Below are 22,509 nucleotides of genomic sequence, written 5' to 3' on the forward strand. Positions count from 1 at the left end.
AAAGGGAGGAAGAGAAAGAAGCAGAGAAGAAAAGAGGAAAAAAGGAAAGGAAAAAGAAAAAGACTGAAGAAAGAAAATAAACATCGAGTACCTACTATGTGTCACGTACTATACTAAGTAATTTATGAATATTATTCCATTTAAGTCCTTACAATAACCCTGGGAGGTAAGTGCTATTGACCCCATTTTACATGCTGTCTGCTTCAATCTCTTTAAGATGGGAATAGTGCACTGTCCCATGCTTTTCAATGTTTGGTACCAAGCCTGCTTGCTCTTGGCTTTGTGTTTAAGGATTCAACTTTATTTTAAAGTTCCTTATGCAAACAAAATCTTCTGATTATCTCTCCGTTAAGTGGATTAGACAGAAGTTAGATTATAACCAATAAGAATGCTGGTATTAAGGTCACTTGGGCTTACAATTAATTTTTAATATATCTTTCAATTACATTTTTTAGAATTTACTGTAGTATGAGCCAAAAAAGAATACATTTAATATTTCTGCTTTCTAGAATTGATTTTAAGATTACAAGAAGAGATGGCAAAACTATACTAATGGGAGACCTCCACTATCCCTTCTCAGAACTTAATAAATCCAACCAAAAAATAAACAAGAAAGAAACTAAGGAGGTGAATAGAATCTTAGAAAAGTTAGATATGACAACCTTTGTAGAAAATTGAAGGATAATAGCAAAGAATGTAATGACCTCAATTCCTTTAATGTTACAACTGCAAAGTCCTATGTAATCCTGATTGTGGCTCCCCAATTGTTCCTTTCTGGCCACTTGCAATATATTTCCTTTATTCAGATAGTTCTGACAATTTGGATAAAATGTTCTTTGAAGTATTCTTTTTGGATCCCTTTCCTGGGGTTATGGGTACACTCTTTAATGTCTATTTTGCTCTCTAATTCCATAGTATTAGGGCAGTTTTCCTTAATAAGGTTCTGAAAAATGTTGTACAAATCTTCCTTTGATCATGATTTTCAAGTAGTCCAATGATTCTTATATTATATCCCTGGCTCTATTTCCCGGGTCAGTTATTTTTCCAATGAGATATTTTACATTTTCTTCTATTTATTCTTTAAAAAAATTCTTGATGTCTCAGAGTCCTTAGCTTCCATTTGCCCAATTCTAATTTTTAAGGATTTCTCCCTTCTCCCTCATTAACTTTGTACCTCCATTTCCATTTGACCAATTCTACTTTTTACAGAGTTGTGTTCCTTTTCTAAGCTATTGATTCTTCATAATTCTCTTGCATCATTCTCATTTCTTTTCCTGTATTTTCTTCTTCCTCTGTTATTTGATTTTCAAGCTCTTTTTTTGAGCTTTTCCATGAGTTCTTTCTGGGCTTGAGATCAATTTCCATTTTTCTTTAGGAGGTTATCCATAGATATTTTGACATAAATGAGATCATATCTTGATCTTCCCCATCACCATAATGATTTTCTATTGTCAGATTCTGTTGTTGTTATTATTACTTTTTGTTTATGTTTTTTTGGTCTTTTCCTTTACTTTTAAATTTAAATACTGCTTCTGGTATAGAAGGAGCATTATCCCAAGTTCCTTGTGCCAGGGGCTGCATGTTCTGATTAAGTGTCTGGTGGTGTACTGGTGTTGCCCTGAGGCCTACAGAGGATCCTTGGGTCTGGTGCTACACTGAGGGAGTGGGGTGGGAGCTGGCTGGCTTTGTTATAGCTCATAGGGGTCTTGAAATTTATCTGTTGCTTAGTCAGGGCCTTACCCTACCATGCACTGAGGTGCATGTGAGAAATCCCTCTATTGGCCTCTACCTATTTGCTTAGGGCTATGCTGAAGTGGCAAGTCTCAGCCCATCTGCTCTTATGCCGAAGCCCACAGTGGCGTCTGCCCATTTGTTTAAGCACCTGTGTGCTCTGGAGTTGAGGTTCATCTTCTCTGCCACACTGGAGTGTAGGATCTTTGACTGGTTTGCTGAGGCAAGACTGACTGCTGGCTTGCTGAGATACCTCTGGTCCTGTGTTCCCCTTTCATCCACATGAGACAGACCTTTTCTGCCAACCTTCTAAGTTTCTTGGGATAGAGGATTGTTTCACCCCATCTTTTAAAGTTGCTTCTGTTGCTTCAAGATTCATTTGGAGGAATTATTTTATGGGTTTTTTTTTTTAATGATTGTTTGGAAGTAAATATAGAAGACTCAAGGTGGTTAATTGTTTATTTCCCCATCTTGCTTCCCAGAAGTAGGAGGTTGCTCTTTCTATGGAACTAATTGGTCTTGGCAGGGTATGTAAGAATCATGTATGAACTAAGTGGACTGGATGACCACTGAAGTCCCTTTCAAACCTCAAAAACTCCGTGATTTTGTGATATATATTTTCTGTCTCCAACTAAATTGCAATCTTCCTAAGATTAGGGTCAGAGTTTCTGTTTTTCTTTTAGCCCTATTAAACAATACTAAAAACACAGTAAATACCTAATGGTTTCACTTGGGGGTCTAAATCCAAGTTATATTACACAGGCCCATTCCTCACCTAGTCTTACTCTGACATATCAAATCTTAGTTCTGAGAACAAGAAGAATATTTAAATACACACTTATACTTGTGATAAAGCTTACAAAATTCTTTCCAACAATACTATGAAGTATTATTATATTTTTATATTACCTAGCTATTTCATGAGGAGCAGAAATCAGTCTGTAAACTTTTTGTGAAAGTGTTCTAGAAATAAGAATTTTGAGGATCACAGTTTTTTAGGTTAGAAGGAACCTGAAAAGTTATCTAATCTAGAATTACAAAATGATAGCTGGGAAAAAAAACAAAAAAAATCAATGACCTCAGCAGCCCTTTAGTCCAATACATACGTAAACAAGAATCCTCATTGTAACATTCTCTATTTCCCCCTCAGAACAGTCATCCATCTAACCTCTGAGGAACAACCCATCACCTTCCAAAGCAGTAAATTCCATTTTTGGTTGGGTGTCATTACAGAGAAGTTTTCTCTTACATCAGTGAAATGTGCCTCTGTGTACTTCCACCTTTTGTTTCTGGTTCTGCCCTCTAAATACAATCAGAATAAATTTAATCCAAGGATTCTTCACCGAGATCCACAGAATCCTTCCCTCCTAACAGACATGGTCTGTAGATAAGATTTCAGGGGATCTCTGAACTTGAATGGGGGAAAAATTACAACTTTATTTTCACCAACTTCCAACTACAACTTAGCATTTCCTTGAATCATGATTTTTTTTTAAAAAAAGAACATTATTCTTAAAAAGAAGTCCATAAGTTTTTACCAGACTGCCAAAGGAGTCTCCTAAAACACAGGAAAAAAAGATTAAAAACCCCTAGTCTACTCTCTCTTACATATATGTCTTACATACAGAAGACAGATATCATCCCCCTTCCTCCAGTCTTTCTTTTCTGCATTAAAGATTCCTATTTCCTCCAATTGATCCTTATAGGACATCAAAGTCCTTCACCATTCTGGCTGCCCTTCTCAGAACAATCTACAGTTTATCCATGTCCTTCTCAAGCTGTAGTGCCTAGAAAACTGAACCCAGTACTCCAGAATTGGTTCTGTCCAGGGGAGGATACAAAGACTCCCTATTCCCAAAAACGATGCTCCTCTTAATGCAAACTGATGAGACTGAATGAGAAGGAACATCCAGGCTGAGGAGATGGAGAGGATAGGAGTGGGGATGGGCCTGGAACTCAGCTTTGCTAGGCCTACCACCTTTGCTACCACCCAGATGGCTGCACTGCTTTTGCCACCTGCTTTCTATAAGCCCCAGGGAAAAGAGGCAGGACCCAGATCCATCAGCAGTCATCCATCCAAGTGGCTGAGGAAAGAGGGCCCCCCTCAGTATGAGAGGGAGCCGATACCAGACAGAGGCTTAACCAGAGTCCTAAGGGAGAAATGTGAACTGAGGGGCTGTGGTGAAAACAAAACAAATTTGGTTTAAAATGTCGTTCTTCTTGTTTCCTTTCCTGCTAAAGGTCAGGAGGCCTGGGGGTGCGTGTGAGAGTGTTGAATAGGGTAATGGGAAGGGAAAATGGGAGGAAGGTCCTTGAGAGCAGAAGGCTTTGGGTGGAGGAGGAGATGCTTCCAAACTTGGGAGGATGAGTCTCTGCAGAAGACTGAGACTGAAAGTGCTCTGGATGGTGTGGGGAGGAGGAGTTCATGGTTGTGCCCTCTTAGCCTTAATCCTCCCCTGAGGAGAATGTAGTAAGGCAGGTTTGCTCTGAAAGCAAAATGCTCCTGGCTCCAACCAGGGACTTGCTTTCCCAGGGGAACCAGACAAAAGAGAAAGCTGCACTTTCCAAGAACTGACCTTCTCCCTTCAGGTCACACGGTGCAGGCCTCCTGGGCCATTTTGCCAAAGATTCTAAGCACGAGGCTTTGTCTTCAAGGTTCCAGGCCTGGATCTGAGCAATTCTGGGAAGGGTCTGGCTCGTCCTCCCACCCTCCTGCCCCCACAGCCATGAGAACTGGGATGTGCAGATTGGGGGGGGTATGCACAGATGGGGGTTAGGAAACCCCCACTGCTCCAGGTGCGACTTCTCTTGTCTAGGACACTCAGGTGATACTCACAGTTAGACTGGATGAGTCTGAGAGGTCCTCTAGTCTACTCTCCCATTTTGTGGTTTTTAATGTATTGATAACTGTATTGCAACACCATTAGTTTCCTTCATCATCCAATGTATTTTAAAGGTGAAGTGATCTGGCCAGGTTCAGACAGATGGTATTAGGCAGCGCTGGGACACGAACCGAAGTATTTGGATTCCAAATTCTGTGTGCTTTCTGTGACTGCAGCCCCGTGAACCGTAAGGTGCCCAGTGACGGGCAGCAGGAGCTCCCTCTTCCCCAACTCAAAATCAGTCTTCCTTTGTCTTCCACACGTTAAGTCTATAGCCTTGAAAAATCGTCCCCTGGACCAAGCTGGGTCCCAAAGAAGAGAAACTTCATACCTTGTCCCTTTTCTGCAAGGATGGGAGATGATGAGGATGAAACATTGCATGTCTGTCAGACTTACAATCTGACATTTTTATTAGCTTTCCAGAAGCTTGTTCTCATTCTGTCTCTGTCTCTCTCTCACTCTTTTCTCTTTTCTCTCTCTCTGTCTCTTTCCCTCCCTCCCTCTTTTATAATTTAAAGCAAGGATTAATGTGTAGGCAAGAGAAGAGAGGTATATTTAGAAATAGAAGTTATATAAGAACCAGTAATACTGGCAATTTTCATTTGACCATTTTGAAGAATAGTGTCAAATATATTACTTTGAAGTTCCTGCCTGATACAAACTAAAATTGACAGATATTTGAATAAATATCCATACCATCATTATTTTAGTCTGTATTTTTTTTAATTCATTTTTCCAAATTATCCTCTCCCTCCCCCCCCCATGGCAGGTAATCCCATACATTTTACATGTGTTACAATATAACTTAGATACAATATATGTGTGTAAATACCATTTTCTTGTTGCACATTAATTATTAGCTTCCAAAGGTATAAGTAACCTGGGTAGACAGACAGTAGTGCTAACAATTTACATTCGCTTCCCAGTGTTCCTTCTCTGGGTGTAGTTATTTCTGTCCATCATTGATCAACTGGAAGTGAGTTGGATCTTCTTTATGTTGAAGATTTCCACTTCCATCAGAATACATCCTCATACAGCTTTGTTGTTGAAGTGTATAATGATCTTCTGGTTCTGCTCATTTCACTCAGCATCAGTTGATTTAAGTCTCTCCAAGCCTCTCTGTATTCCTCCTGCTGGTCATTTCTTACCGAGCAATAATATTCCATAACCTTCATATACCACAATTTACCCAACCATTCTCCAACTGATGGACATCCGTTCAACTTCCAGTTTCTAGCTACAACAAAAAGAGCTGCCACAAACATTTTGGCACATAGTCTGTATTTTTTTAAACACCTAGCACAGTACTTGGCACATTTGAATACTTTAAAAAACATTTGTTGAATGGAATGAAATGGGATGAGAGAGAATGGGACAGAATGGAACAGAATGGTACTTTATGGAGTCCATTAGATTGGGAACTGGAGGCTTTAATCCATTTGTACTTTTGATTTGCTCCCTAGCTTCTGCTTTCAGTGCCTGCTCATGCCATAATGTCCATATTGATGAGAATCCTTCAGACAGTTCTGATTGCTGAAACTGCTCTGTGATCCAAAATGGTTAGCAACGTGATATTTGGGTTTATCAAATATTCTGGTTGACTGCATTGCCACATATATCATAAGAGTTGACAAGAAGCACTTACTCATAGGAGCATTGTCCTAGAGGTAGCAAGAACCCCATAGGTTATTTAGTCCAAAAGAAAGTGAGCCTCAGAAAAGTTATATGACTTCCCAGGATTGCATAGGTGGCAATCATTGGGTAAGCAAGTCCTCTAACTCTGGACCAGTATTAGAGCATTATGATTTGATGTGGTCCTACCTCCTCAGGGAAGGAGCTGGCTCTGGGTTTTCCAATCCCATGCCAACTCTGCTAGGGTCTATCCAAGTATGAGCTTAGCTAAGTGAATAAGCTCTGAGAAAGGTCATTATTAGCCACCACAACCCACGTAGATTCTCTCTTAAAATGTAGAGCAATGATTCTTAGTTGTGTTTGTGTCATGGCAATCTCATATAGCCTGTGGACCCCTCTCAGATAATATTTCTAAGCGTATTAAATAAGTCATCAGATTATGAATGAAACTAATGACATTGCAATAGTTATCAATATATTTAAATATACTTAAAATATATTTGTATATTTTAAAAAGATATTTTAAAAACCCTCCTCCCTCAGGTAAGAGCCATTGACACAGCACCTTTGCCATCTATTTAAATGAATAAAATAACTATATCAATGGAATTCTAGTTCTTTAAAGCTAAAAATTCTTCATGTAAATTTTATGAAATCCAGTGTCATTCTTTAGTAATTCAGAAAGAGGAAAAATGGAAAATATAAAAAAGAAAAAAAGGCAGGAAGAAGAATAGGGGTACCATGAGCAATGATTTTCACCAGCTTGGCAAAGTCAAATAAAATAAAGTCTACCTAAACAGAACTGGGATATCTTTCCACTTGAGTCCACCCAAGTTCAATCCCAAAACAACACAGGCCTGTGGCTTCTCCATAAGACTTAAAGTTCTGATTTAGGAAAAGAGAGTGGCAACCACATGACTCCACCAAATATTCAGTCTCAACTTGCCTGCAATTTTCTCAGGGTGAGTCCTAAGAGTCTCCATGAACTGGGATAATGTACGTAGCTCATTCCAAATCTGGCCAAAGACTTTGCTTTCTGTTGCATTTATCAGGAGCTCTTGAACATCTTGATAGACCCTTGCCAAGCTAGAGATAGGGAAAAAAGTTATGTTGATAACGATTTCCTTTGCTGTTAATTATTTCTTAACAAGAACAGCATGGGTTTGAAACAACCTTTCCCTTATTTTCCTGGGGACATCCTGGGACTAACATTCATCATCAGCAGCATTCTCATTATTATTATTATTATTATTATTATTATTATTATTATTATTATTATTATTATTATATCAATCTAGGAACAGCTGCAGAAAGGGATCTTCCAGTCCAGCATCCATCTATGTTGATGAATGAATGACTGAGGATTTGTGGTCCACATGTTTCCAGTTCCAGTAAGGTCTATGAACTATTCAGGAATTCATGTAGATATATTCTTAATTTGAATAAGAATTTTTTTGCAAATTAGAAATACTTTCATTCAGAAAAAATTATTTTAATTTTATTTGACAAAGATATCTGCTAAGAATTCCATTCAAGCTTTGAACATCTTGTAACAGACACATTTTTCACCATTAACTTCTCATTGGGATTCTTGTCCTAATATTGTATAAAGGGCTGGCAACTGATTATAGGTCATTTTAAGTATAAACATCTTTGAGCAAAAGAGCAGTTCATTATTACTTTTCACAATCTCCTCTACAAAAGGAAGCTTAACTCAAGATATTGGACCAAGTGTGAGAATGAAAGGCTCCCCATCTTTACTTCCCACCCCAGGTGATAACATATATCAAATAGTTTTCCTTTTCCTCTAGATAGGGACATCTAACAGGGAACTGTAGAGAAAAATGTATGTTCCAAATGGCAGTATATGTCTACACAAAGGGGTTCTTAACCAGGAATGTGTGAACTTGTTTTGTTTTAAAAGTTTTAATAACTGAAAAGAGGTCTATAGGCTTTATTAGTCTGTCAAAGGTGTTCCATCATACAAATAAGGCTAAGAATGCCTAGTCTAAACTCTGAGGTACCAACTCGCACCTCTCAGACTGGCTAAGATGACAGGAAAAGATAATGATGAATGTTGGAAGAGATGTGGGAAAACTGGGACACTGATACATTGTTGGTGGAGTTGTGATGACCCAGTCATTTTGGAGAGAGCAATCTGGAGCTATGCCCAAAGGGCTCTAAAACTGTGCATAACCCTTTGATCTGCTGGATCTGCATCACAAAGAGATCATAAAAAAGGAAAAAAAGGTCCACAAGTGCAAAAATATTTGTAACAACTTGTAGTGGCAGGGAACTGGAAATTAAGGGGATATCCATCAGTTGGGAAAGGGCTGAGTATGGTACCTGGTACATGTACCATGATACATGATGGTGATGTAATATTATTGTTCTATAAGGAACGATGAACAGGCTGATTTCAGAAAGGCCTGAACTTAAATGAACTGATGCTGAATGAAGAGAGCAGAATCAGGAGAACATTGTACACAGCAACAACAAAATTATGTGATCATCAACTCTGATGGACCTGGCTCTTTTCAACACTGGGGTAATTTAAGGCAGTTCCAAGAGACTTGGGATGGAAAATGCCATCCGCATCCAGAGAAAGAATTATGAAGACTGAATGTGGATTAAAGCATAATATTTTTACCTTTGCTTATTTTCTTTCTCATGTTTTTTTTCCCCTTTGGTTTGATTTTTCTTGTACAACATGACAAATACTGAAATATGTTTAAAAGGATTGTACATGTTTAACCCATATCAGAATGCCTACTGTCTTGAGGAGGGAGGAGGTAAGGGAGAAAGGGGGAAAAAATGGAACACAAAGTCCTACAAAAATGAATGTTGAAAACTTTCTTTACATATATTTGGAAAAATAAAATACTATTAAAAAAATCTAGATCAGCACTTCCTAACTTTTTCCACTCTCAACCCCTTTTTATTTGAGAAGTTTTTATGTGACCCCAGGTAAATAGGTATATAAAATGATACACAAATCAAACATTTACTGATAATAAATCATAATTCTGAAATCTCTAGATTCAGTTACACAATCCCACATGGGGGCACAATCCATAGTTTAAGAAATTTTGGTCTAGATGATCATTAAAGGTTCTTCCAGTTCGGGTTCTTAATCCCATTGGGCCCTTTGTTGTTCTGTCATTCAATCATGTATAACTCTTCGTGCTCCCCTGGACTAAAGCACATCAATATTGTCCATGAGTTTTCTGGGCAAATATATGTAGTAGTTTGGCATTTCCTTATCTTAGCCAACTCTGGGTGTTAGTACCTGACTAATAAAAGTGTTAACAAAGCCATAGATTCAGAAGCCATTTAATCAAAAATCTTCCTAAACTTACAAGGCGAGGAACCTGAGGCCCAGAGTGATAACCATCAGAGTTTCTGCCCGACTGGCTCATGTGAAGATGAAAAAGGCCTGCTTTGACCCTCAGTATATTTCCTCCTTGATTTCCATCCTCAAGTTGAACAGAGTGGGAGTTGGGGTTTCATGGTACTTACATTGAGTTGTTATAGTTTGACACAATGCCAGGAGATTCTCCCTGGGTGGGATTCTGGAAACAAGGATTGTTCACATTGCAAAAAATCCCTTGGAGCCATGGCAGTAGTCCAGCTGAAGGCATTGCCTTGTTGGGGAAATGGCCTTCAAGATGGAAAACCCAGACAAACAGAAAATCAGCCATTGAGACATAGGTAGACAAAGCCAGGGCCATTTGGGCATAAGAGCTAAAATACCACCCCTCCTAGGTCTTTTAAGGTATAGGGCCCTATGAGGGTGAGTTGGATCTGGAATCCATATTCACCCAAAGCATTAAGTGTGGAAATAGAAAAAAAAATACTGAGCAAGGACTAAAGCAGTTAGCCGCATTCCCAGGATTTCTAGACCCACCTACCTAGGTTTTAAGGTATAATAATAATATTCATAATAATGCAGTTGAGTAGTATGTGAATAGAGCACAGTATCTAAAGTCAGGAAAACATGAGTTTAAATCCAGGTTTGGATGTTAGTCATATGATGTAGGGAAAAATCACTTTACCTCTGCATGCTTCAGTTTCCTCAAACGTATGGGGTTAATAATACCTCCCAGGGTTGTCATTAGGATCAAATGAGATAATAATTGTATAGTGATTTGCACAGTGACTGGCATATAATAGGCATTCTATATATATATGTTAGCTATTATGAATATTCTCATTAGTAACAAGAAAAGTCATAATTGCTAGTATTTGCAGTGTTTTAAGGTTTACAAAGTGATTTACAATAACACATAACAACAATCCTGGAAGGTAAGCGCTATTATACCCATATTACATATGAAAGGAGTTGAGGCAGACAGCTGGTAAACGATTTTGCCTGGATTACACAGACAGCAAATGCTTGGAATAAAGCAGTCTTCCGGCTTGAAATCTAAAGGCTGCATAAATTAAGATCTCCATATGACAATACATATAACATTGCCCAGCTAACAGAAGAGACATTTTAAAATGTTCAGCAGGATGTCACTGATTCCCAAATAAACATTTTATTTTTAAGTAGTATCACTAAATTGTGTCTATAACATATTTCATTCCCTACTTCTACATAATACAAACCTATCTGTTCCAAAAATATTCAGAAATTTCACATAATTTGTATCTTCTAAAAAAGAAAAATTTGGGAATCTAGTGGGAGGCAAAGAGCCCCCAAATTCTTCAATTAGATTATATAATAAATATCTACTAAAAATGAACAGAGATGAATAAAACATTTGATTTCAGGTAGCTTATACTATATGTATGAATGTAAAGTAAGCAAAAATCAATTAGGATGACAGGAGAAGGCCCCAACAGGTACTTTTTAATTTTGATTTCATGATCAGGATAAACAAATGAATGAATGTATGAATGGAGTGCATACAAGAGCATTTCCTACATGCCAAGTCCCTACTGGGTACTGGCTAGACAAATACAAAAGTTAAACGCGGCTGCTCTAAAGGGCATTTGTACAAGGGGAAGCAACACGTACGGCGTGAATGAAGGGGCAGTCCTAACTACTGCCCCAGGTTGAGCCCAAATGCTTACATTCATGCTGGCTGTAGAGCGGGTTGGCGTTTCTTAGCCAGATCAGAACAATGAATAAAGACAGAGGCCACACAAGTTCCACAACAAAACGAATCTGATAACGAAGCAACGATACAGAAAAAAAAATCAGAAAATGGGAACATACAGGATCATTAAAAAAACACTCAGGATCAGCCCTCTAATGATTCTGTATTAGAAGATGGGTTAAAAGAATGAAAACAATGAAACTGTCAAAAGAATTGACATGATTATTCTATCTATGTCTTTGGCAAGTGTGCTAACAGTGTGGAGTAGCTAAAGGAGTGCTGGAATAAGGCGTCAAGAGATCTCTGTTTGAATCCCAGATCTGACCTTCACCATGTGACCTTGGGAAATTCACCTGGCAATCCCCTTTGGTACTCACTTCTACCAGGGGTATTCATAGAAAGCACTTTTCAAAACACTTCATAACTCTAACATAAATGGGATCTTTTTATTAATAACTCCCTTGATTTTTACCTTCTTTCTGCTCTAAAAATGGAAGGGGGAAAGGCTATAGAGGATAAGCTCTTTTAAGTCAAAAAATGCATTAGAAGCAGAACTTTAGAACTGGAAGAAAGCTTAGAGATCAATCTGAGTAACCAGCAACTTGTGACAAGGTTGGTTATAATTGATATTGCCTAACATTCCTCCCTGACTTCAATAATTTGCTTCTGCCTGGAGGACTGTCCCAGTAACCAACATGTTTGTGAAACAGAGAAAAGGAAAAAAAAAAACTATAAAATAATTGAACATTACTATTATATAGAATAGTTCTGGCACTAACAAACCCTTGATGCTGAGGGAAGAAGGAAGAGTGAATTCACTGGGCTCTTCCCCAAAGTTTGGAATGCACAGTGAGATCTTCCTAACTCAAGGGAAGGAAGGGAAAAAAAAGGCAGTCAAAAAAGAGTCAAGAAACAGCCATGTCCCTCAGACTCCCCAGTAAAACCATCTGGGCAGATGGGCCAAACCAGACTGAGGGTTACTCTGGGCCTGTTGTGCTCTCCTGATCCTCCGCTGCCTGGGTTTGGATTCCCCCCAAGCAGGTGTTCAGAAGGCACCTGTCAGGCTCAGTCCCGGTAGTAGCCAGCTGAGGGCCCCAGGTCAGGTGGGAGGGAAGGGCAGAGGCAGGATTGGAACCCACGACCCCTCACGGCCAATGGGCCCAGCGTTTTCACTGCGTCTCCATTCTCCGGGCTCCTCCTCGGGCTGCAGGGGCAGCAGAAAACTGGGCCCATTAAGAGAGTGTACCTGTTACCTTTTGCCTTTTCCTGAGGGTCCAGTTCTTCCAAAGCAAAAGTTGTATCTGCCTCAGGAAGCCCATGGTGTCCGTCACTGAAGGATGGCCACGTTGTCCCTGCAGCAGGGCCTTCCTTGGAGGAACTCACCCCCTAGAAGAGCAAAGGAAACCCAAATGGGGCTTGGTGTGGTGGGTGGTGAGGTGGGGATGCTTTTCCACCACAGCAATACAAGGGTGTGGGGGAGATAATCTTAACCTGGGGCCCTTGGGTACCTTCAAAATCTCAATGGATCTGTGGAACTTTCAAGGGGAAGAAAATTATACATACATACATACATATATATATTTACACACACACACACACACACACACACACACACACACACATATATATATATATATATATATATATATGTAGAGAGAGAGAGAGAGAAGAGAGAGAGCGAGCGAGCGTGAGTTTTCATAGCCTCTAGTTAAAATTTAGAATTTCTTTCAATTACTTAAAATATTTTTCTCTGAGTGGATGTCCATCAGTTGGAGAATGGCTAAATTGTGGTATATGAATGTTATGGAATATTATTGTTCTGTAAGAAATGACCAGCAGGATGATTTCAGAGAGTCCTGGAGAGACTTTACATGAACTGATGCTGAGTGAAATGAGCAAAATTGGAGATCCATTATGCATGGCAACAAGACCAATTCTGATGGATGTGGCTCTCTTAAAACAATGAGATGATTCAGACTAGTTCCAAGGATCTTGTGAAGAAAAGAGCCATCTACACCAGAGAGAAGACTGTGGGAACTGAATATGTTTCACAACATAGCATTTTCATTCTTTTTGTTGTTTACTTGCATATATTTTCTCTCATTTTTTTCCCTGTTTGATTTGATTTTTCTTGTGCAGAATGATCATTTTATAAATATTTATGCTATATTGGATTTCATATATTTCTACCACATTTAACATATATTGGATTACTTGACATCTAGGAGAGGGGATGAGGGAAAGGGAGGGAGAAACTTTTGCAAAGGTTAATGTTGAAAAATTATCTATGCATGTTTTGAAAATAAAAAGCTCTAATAAAAAATATGTATTTTTCTGAGAAAGGGTCCACAGGCTTCACCAAATGACTAAAGGCATCCAATTAAAAATATTAATGACCCCTACCTTAGAGACTTGCCCTTTTAAACAATAATTATGATTAATATAGTAATAATAGTAATAGATCGAATTTGTTTAGAGCTTCTTGTGTGCTGGCCACTGTTCTAAACAAGCATTTATTAAACAACTACTATGTACAGGTACTGTGCTTAGTGATAGAAGTATTATCTAGCGTCCATGAGCAAAATCTGTGTAGGAGGATATGTCTGTCAACAAAAAAGTGTTAAATAAATCAGAGAATTTCAGAATTGGGTATCTGTGAGCATTTCATCCATTACAAAAGGGTGTCCACAAAAAAGCAACCCCATTATCTGATAAGGAGCCATACAGCTTCTGCTTGAAGACTTCCAATGAGTTAAATCTGTTAGGAAGTTTTTCCTGATGTCAAACTTGTATTGGACTCCCTTCAACTTTTTGCCCCCAGGGTTAAATAGACCAAGTGCAATCCCTCTTTCCATGACTTTCCTTCAGATATGTCTTAGAGAAAAACTAGGGAAGTGATTTCTTTTTCCCTAACTAAATGGAAAGTCAAATACTTAGCAGCAAGCAATTACTATAGGAAGAATATAGAAAACAGCATGATTAAGCTAAACTTGACACTTCTGTGAAACACTGGAAGATGTTTTTAATGGCTCCTGCCTATTTTCACTAAAACAGAAAGCTTGTGGTTTGTATTTAGATTTTTTCCACTAAATATGTATGTGTCTGTGTGTCTGTCATGTATTACACATATTTTATATTCTAAATCATATATTTATATTAGAGGACCTGTAATTGTGTGTGTGCATGATTTGTGTAAGTACAGTTAAGCCTCAATTAGTAGAAATAATTCCCCTGTCCTAAAATAATCACTTATGTTAAAATTCTCATTATTTGAAATTATAAAGATTCCAGACCATAGAAATATGGAGGCCAGACTAAAATAATGTGACTACTTAAGTGGGGGGGGGGGGGGAGAATTTGTTATTTGTACTAATTGGGTCCTAGCTATACATACAAAAATTAAAACAAAGGAAAATCCCTTCTCTAGAAATCCTGGGGGACCAAGACAGGCTACATGTTTCTATTTGAGATATTTTTTGTTGCTTCCAACCTTGAGTAGCACAGCCCATTGTCTCTTCCTGGAGGCTACCCTGATCTTATTGTATTCTACCATGGTCAGATCACATGAGAAAAAGGGCATCTAGTTCATTTTTCCCAGCAATCTTCAGGAAGCACATCCACTTCCTCTGGATAGTCTTTGGTTACCAACCAAACCTTTGCTGAAGGGTTTTGAGATCCTGTGATGGTGCAATAAATAAGAGTGATAAAGATCCAAGATAAAAGCCAGTCTCCAATACTTATTTCCTGGGTTACCCTAGGCAGGGTTACAATCTTTGTTTATCTCAGCTTTCTCAAATACAAAATAGGAAGAATAGTACTCTTATCTTTCAGGGTGGTTATAAGGACCAAATGAGATAAAGCACTTAGCACAGCTCTTGGCATATATTAGGTGCTATATATATATTAGTTATCATCATTATTTTGATGAGTTCTATAGAAGGAAATGGGTATGCTTAGTTTCAAGAAGGAGGGGTGTGATAGCTATCTTCAAGTACTTTAAAGACTATCATATGTGAAGAAGAATTAAGACTTCACCTGAGAGGATGCTAGTGAATATTTAACAACCAGTTCTCCAAAGGGAAATAGATGGTATGCACATGATACATTTTAAAGTTTAATCTGCATTATTAACATTTTCATTACTCTCTTAAGTCTGGACAATTGACAACATAAAAAATAAAGCCCGATTAAGTAGCCTTTATAGATTTGTGAATGCTTCTTAATGAAAATTTGACAATGGGCTTTCAGAAAGTTGGTAGTTGTCTTCAATAAACCCTTACTTCAATCAGTCAATAAGTATTAAGTGCCTCCTATGTACCAAACCCTATCTTAGTCCTGATGGATATTAGTTCAAAGAAACAATTTCTACTTAAAATGAGCTTTTGGTTCCATACAGAACAAGGTAGGAATCAAATAGAAGTTGAGACAAATTTGTAAAGAAAACCTTTCTAACTCTTAGAACAATTCAGAAGCGGAATGGGCTATTTCTGGAAGCTGTGGGTGGGTTAGACAGCTCTTTGGAGGGCTTCAAGCAAAAGCTGAATGATTCTTTAGTGGTAGGTTTCTTTTTTCTATAAATGGGAGTGGAGGAGAGATGTAAACTAGGTGGAATTTAATCTTCTAGTTGTATATTTAGGATCTTTTGTTGTTGAAGAGAATTTTGCTCAATCATAGGTTGGACTAGTGAGCCTCTGACACTCATTTCAACTCTATGAATGGAATTTGAGAATCAGAAGACATGGATTCAAAAAAGTCCGTGTGCTGCTAGAATTTCCACAGCTGTGTTTCAGGGTTTTTTCATTTGTAGTTGATTTTTTTTTTTTTTTTTTTTATCAATTTCCTAACTCACATTGTAAATGTAACAACTGGCACTTACAGGCTGGTTTCAATTGGCTCCAAATCACTGTTGTTGATGACCCAATACTGTGTCACTCTGGAAAAATAAATCACCTCTGTGCCTCTGTTCTATCAGCTGTAAGACAAAGATAAGTGTTCATCTACAGGCTGGACCACATCACCTACTAAAGGAGGCCCAATGGATTCCACAACTTTCCTCTCTCTTTGGCAGAGGGAGAATTCTTCATGATTTCAGTCAACCTTTTACATGCTTACTCCACATGCTTACTCTTTGTCTTAATCTACCTTTCGACCCAACTGGCTGATTTATTATTTGGGCACAACATTCAGTTTCTCGCCTCCAGGGCTTTCCCTAGGCTCTTGGGATTCACTCCCTCTTTATCACATGATACACTATTTGGATTCTCTCAAAGTTGAGCCCAACACAGGTACCACTTCTCCAGAAGTGTGTTGGTAAAAGTTTAACAACTGTCTTCAAGGGGGAAATTATAATATAAAGTATACATTTTTAAAGTTTAAGTGGTATTAACACTTTCCAGTCAAATAACAAAACAAGAAACCAAGCCATGACTTGTAGTCCTTAAGGATATCCAGGGTATTGATTTATCAACTCCCCCAAATTTATTTGAGTTGGCTCTAGTCTACCCCTTCACTTTCATACAAGGTCTTTCCTTCTCTACTTCAATTCAACCCCCAATTGTTGGCATTTTCCCAAATGATTTTTGAATCTATTTTCTATTTTCTTTTGTGTATAAGGTGTTTCCTCTAGTGGAATGTAAGCTCCTTGGGGCAGCGATGGTTTAGTTTTGGCTCTCTATTCTCAGGATGTAGCACAAGACCAAGAATATAGTAAGTAAAATAAAGGAATAAATAGGGCAGAAAGATGGCTCAGTGGATAGAGCGCTGGCTTGAAGTCAAGAAGATTATCTTCCTGAGTTCAAGTGTAGCCTCACTTACTAGTTATATGATCCTTGGCAAGTTATTTAACCTTATTTGCCTCAGTTTTCCCATCTGTAAAATTAACTGGAGAAGAAATGTCAGGCTACTCTAGTATCTCTGCCAAGAAAACCCCAAAATGGATTCACAGAGTAGCTCACAACTGAACAATAACAATGGCATAGGTAGATAAAATTTCTTTTTCATAAAAAATTCTCTCCCTCATTCCAAACAAATGTTGAGAGTATAAAATATTTGGGAATCCATCTACCAAAGAAAAGTCAGGAATTATATGAGAAAAATTACAAAACACTTGCCACAAAAATAAAATCAGATTTAAATAATTGGAAAGACATTCAGTGCTCTTGGATAGGCCGAGCGAATATAATAAAGATGACAATACTCCCCAAACTAATCTATTTATTTAGTGCTATACCAATCAGACTCCCAAGAAACTATTTTAATGACCTAGAAAAAATAACAACAAAATTCATATGGAAGAATAAAAGGTCGAGAATTGCAAGGGAACTAATGAAAAAAAACTCAGAGGAAGGTGGTCTAAGTGTACCTGATCTAAAGCTATATTATATAGCAGCAGTCACCAAAACCATTTGGTATTGGCTACGAAATAGACCGGTAGATCAGTGGAACAGATTAGATACAAAGGACAAAAAAGGGTACATCTATAGCAATCTAATCTTTGACAAACCCAAAGATACCAACATTAGGGATAAAAATTCATTATTCGGAAAAAACTGTTGGGAAAACTGGAAATTAGTATGGCAGAAATTAGATATGGATCCACACTTAACACCATATACCAAGATAAGATCAAAATGGGTCCATGATTTAGGCATAAAGAGGGAGATAATAAATAGATTAGAGGAACAGAGGATAATCTACCTCTCAGACCGGTGGAGGAGGAAGGAATTTATGACCAGAGGAGAACTAGAGATCATTATCGATCACAAAATAGAAGATTTTGATTACATCAAACTAAAAAGTTTCTGTACAAATAATACTAATGCAGACAAGATTAGAAGGGAAGTAACAAATTGGGAAAATATTTTTAAAAACAAAGGTTCTGACAAAGGTCTCATTTCCAAAATATATAGAGAACTGACCCTAATTTATAAGAAACCGAACCATTCTCCAATTGATAAATGGTCAAAGGATATGAACAGACAATTCTCAGAGGAAGAAATTGAAACTATATCCACTCATATGAAAGTGTTCCAAATCACTACTGATCAGAGAAATGCAAATTAAGACCACTCTGAGATACCACTACACACCTGTCAGATTGGCTAAGATGACAGGAACAAATAATGACAAATGTTGGAGGGGATGTGGGGAAATTGGGACACTAATACATTGTTGGTGGAGTTGTAAAAGAATCCAGCCATTCTGGAGAGCAATCTGGAATTATGCCCAAAAAGCTATCAAACTGTGCATACCCTTTGACCCAGCAGCGCTACTATTGGGCTTATATCCCAGGGAAATACTAAAGAGCGGAAAAAGACATATATGTGCCAAAATGTTTGTGGCAGCTCTTTTTGTAGTGGCTAGAAACTGGAAGATGAATGGATGTCCATCAGTTGGAGAATGGTTGGGTAAATTGTGGTATATGAAGGTTATGGAATATTATTGTTCTGTAAGAAATGACCAGCAGGAGGAATACAGAGAGGCCTGGAGAGACTTAAATCAACTGATGCTGAGTGAAATGAGCAGAACCAGAAGATCACTGTACACTTCAACAACAATACTGTATGAGGATGTATTCTGATGGAAGTGGAAATCTTCAACATAAAGAAGATCCAACTCACTTCCAGTTGATCAATGATGGACAGAGGTAGCTACACCCAGAGAAGAAACACTGGGAAGTGAATGTAAATTGTTAGCACTAATATCTGTCTGCCCAGGTTGCATGTACCTTCGGAATCTAATGTTTATTGTGCAACAAGAAAATGATATTCACACACATGTATTGTACTTAGACTATATTGTAACACATGTAAAATGTATGGGATTGCCTGTCGTCGGGGGGAGGGAATAGAGGGAGGGGGGGTAATTTGGAAAAATGAATACAAAAATAAAAAATAAAAAAAATTAAAAAAATTAAAAAAAAAAATTCTCTCCCTAACCTAACTACTCTTTGGGGTGGGAAAGGGAGTTAATAGAATTTTATTGAGCAGCCTTAAGTTAAGGGATAAGCAAAAGGTAGTGGGGGAGAGCTGGCTGGGTAGAGCAGTGGCCCATCAGCTCCATAATGGTGTTGATATTTTTGTACCTCAGAAAGCAGAGAGCCTTCACTGGAGACACATTGGCCTAAGCCATCCAGGGCTCAATGGCCCACTCCTCCAGTCCCATCCAGCTCCTCCTCTTAAATCTCCTCAACCACGAGTCCTGCGGCCATCTCTGAAAAGACAGGTTCAGATTTGGGTGATTCAACCTTAGCCTCCACAAGACTACGTAGATGTCTGAGGTGGACTTTGAAAACATGGGGCTTGAAGATGACAAAAAGAAGATCCCGATGACTTGTGGATCTGCTTCAGGTTCAGCTGTGACAGGCCTTCTCTGTATGACCGTTTGACCTTTCTGGCCCTTTAACACTTCCCAGGGGGCCAGCTGGGCCTGAGATGGTGCAGTCTGTAGTTGGGAACTGTCTAGCTCCTGCAACTCTAGGAGAGACTCCTGGCTCCTCTCACAGTCGTTGCAGGATGCCCTGGGATTGGGGCCATGTCAGCTGCTTGATGTAGCTCCTCCAGTTCTGCACATCATGGAAGGGAGTAGTCTTACCTCAGTAAGGGGTTTGACGGTGACTGCCCTGAACGTTGGTGACATGCCCCATCAGAACCTTCTCTGCTCAACCGGCATCTCAAAAAAAAATCAACTTCACAAATCCTTTGTGAAGGTCCTTTTTAATGTCAAGTACTACAAAAATAAGTATTTGGGAAAATTTAATCAACTTGATTGAGAATTTAATCATTCAAGTAAATTCAGCCCTTACTGAGTCCCAGATCCTGTGTGAAACTCTAGAAGGAATTAGTGAAAAAGCAGCACCTGCCCTCAAAAAGTTATAATCTAGAGAGAAAACATAGAATGGAATTTAGAAAAGGGATTCAGAAGAATGTAAGGTGGCCTTGGAAGGGATGGTGTAGGATCTGGGAGGACCATATTTGAGCCAAGTCTTGAAGGAAGTCAGGGCAGTCCTATGCATTAGGAGATTGCTTTCAGACAAGGGATGGAGGAGACACTTTTTTTTCCCCACCTTGAGGCAATTGGGGTTAACTTGCCCAGGATCACACAGCCAGGAAGTGCTAAGTGTTTTAAGATCACAATTGAGCTCAGGTCCTCCTGACTTCAGGGCTGATGCTCTATCCACTGAGCCAATCCTGACAGGTCTGTAAGATGTCTGCTCAGTACAGTCCTATAAAAATCCTGCTTCTTCCCTCAAACCATAAGGTATAAAAGCTGATTTTAATGTGAGGTCAGTTTGGAGCAACTTACTAAAGATAGGGACAGGCCTGGCCCTGGGGCCCAGATATATTCTTTGGTCAGAAGGTCCTTATACACATCCATATAGACACACAAAGGCCTCCTGAATTGGGGGAAGAATCACATTGGGGGAGTTGTCACATCACACATGCAAAGGCATATGTTAAGCCAACATTAGTCCACCAGGGAGAAGAGGGAAATACAGTTCAGCAAAATTAACCAATGTGTCAATCAGATATAACAGTATTTTGTGACATATCATGCTTACTATTTCTCACCTCTGCTAACAGACCTGAGTTTGCATGTTGCCCCATATACTTTTTTGTGACCCTTTTGTTTTCACATCTGTAAAATGAAGAAATTGGATTTTATGATCCCTTCTACCTCTAGATCAACTATTCTAGGTGTAATTTTTCATCTCTTTTTTGGGAATAAGCCCATCATAATCACATGGTAATCATTTTCATTTTCTTTTTTTGTACCTTCCATTTACATTGTTGTAAAGATGTACAATAATTTCCCAATTCTGCTTATTTTCCTTTGCATCAGTTCACATCTTCCTATGCTTTTAAAAATTCTTCATATTCGTTGTTGCTTATAGTACATATTACCTTCTATTCATGTATAGACATTTCCCAGTCAATGGACATTTACTTTGTTTTCACTTCTTTACAACAGAAAATACTACTATGGATATGTTCCAAGATAATTCAAAAATAATCCAAAAATTCAATGTTTTTTACTTCTTCGGCCTAATATTGAGGTCAAAGGATGTATATATATATATTTTATTTTGGTAAATTCAAATATTTCCTTCCAGAATGCTTTGCCAATTCATAGCTTTGCCTTCTGTGTATTAAGGTTTCTGTCTTTTTAAAGTCCTTTTTAAATCATCTTTGCAAATTTTCTGGATGTTGGGTAAAACCTGAGTTCTGATTTGTATTTATCTTATAGTGTATTATTCATGATGTGGACTGATCTGTATATATGGATAAAAGTATGCAATTCTTTTGAGAACTGTATGCTTGTAATTTTTTATTATTTATCTAATGGGGAATTGCCCATCTTTTTCAGATACCAGAAATATTTGAAATCAGCATTTTTTTTACATTTGGGAGCTTCCCTTCTCATATTTATTCCATTTAAAATTATCTATTTTATCTTTTGTGATCATATCTATTCTTTTTAGTTAAAAAGGGATTGAGCTGCAACTTTTCTTTGCTCTGACTCATCTGTTGCTGAATAGAACTGGAAGAGGCCAAACAATCATTACAAATTTATTGCCTAATATCAACTGAAGGGAAACTGAATAGAATGCAGGGCCTGGAGTCAGGAAGACTCATTTTCCTGAACTAAAATCTGGACAAATCTGACCTCAGACACTTCCTAGCTGTGTTACCTTGAGTAAGTCACTTAAGCCTGTATGCTCCAATTTCAACTGAAAAATGAGCTGGATCTCTGTGAAGAAAACCCCAAATGTGGCTACTAAGTATTGAATATAACTGAAATGACTGAACAGAAAAGCCCTCAAAGAACTAACACAATACAAAAGAAAAGACAAGGGGGAGGGAGGAAAGGGATACTCAGCAAAGTGCCAAGATGAGGGCCAATAGTTTGGAAGAGTGCTGACTTATTGCCCTTGCCCTGGTCACCCTCCCTAAATGGAAGTTCTGGCACTCTTCAATGGGTTACCCTTTCATCCTCTTCAATTTGAGAGAGAAATCTGTGGGGCAGAGAGGACTGAGGAGAAATGAGTTTCTGGTTGATGTGATCTTGCTAGATGATGAGTTTCTGGACATGGTGATTCTAGTTTCTTTTCAGATTCTTTATTTTTAAAAATTTTTCATTTACTTTTTCAATTACACTTA

The 22,509-nt window shown here is 38.3% G+C and overlaps 1 protein-coding gene across 3 annotated transcripts in view; it reads right to left on the bottom strand.

Moving 5' to 3' along the window:
• The window catches only part of ABCA4 (ATP binding cassette subfamily A member 4), a 357,920-nt gene that overhangs the window by 137,259 nt on the left and 198,152 nt on the right, over positions 1 to 22,509 (bottom strand). Inside the window, exons 1-5 of one of the 3 annotated variants that reach the window (XM_074262731.1) lie at positions 16,227 to 16,800; positions 12,604 to 12,736; positions 11,325 to 11,418; positions 9,765 to 9,906; positions 7,192 to 7,331 (exon numbers count right to left, since the gene is read on the bottom strand). In XM_074262731.1, the coding sequence (XP_074118832.1) occupies positions 7,192 to 7,331; positions 9,765 to 9,906; positions 11,325 to 11,418; positions 12,604 to 12,669 (442 nt within the window). In that variant the 5' untranslated portion in view covers positions 12,670 to 12,736; positions 16,227 to 16,800. Of the gene's footprint in view, positions 1 to 7,191; positions 7,332 to 9,764; positions 9,907 to 11,324; positions 11,419 to 12,603; positions 12,737 to 16,226; positions 16,801 to 22,509 lie in introns of those variants that run through there. The other 2 variants (XM_074262733.1, XM_074262732.1) reach the window with 2 other exon arrangements.

This window comes from Sminthopsis crassicaudata, chromosome 4, assembly GCF_048593235.1.
Source record: "Sminthopsis crassicaudata isolate SCR6 chromosome 4, ASM4859323v1, whole genome shotgun sequence".
NCBI classification, from domain to species: Eukaryota; Metazoa; Chordata; class Mammalia; order Dasyuromorphia; family Dasyuridae; genus Sminthopsis; species Sminthopsis crassicaudata.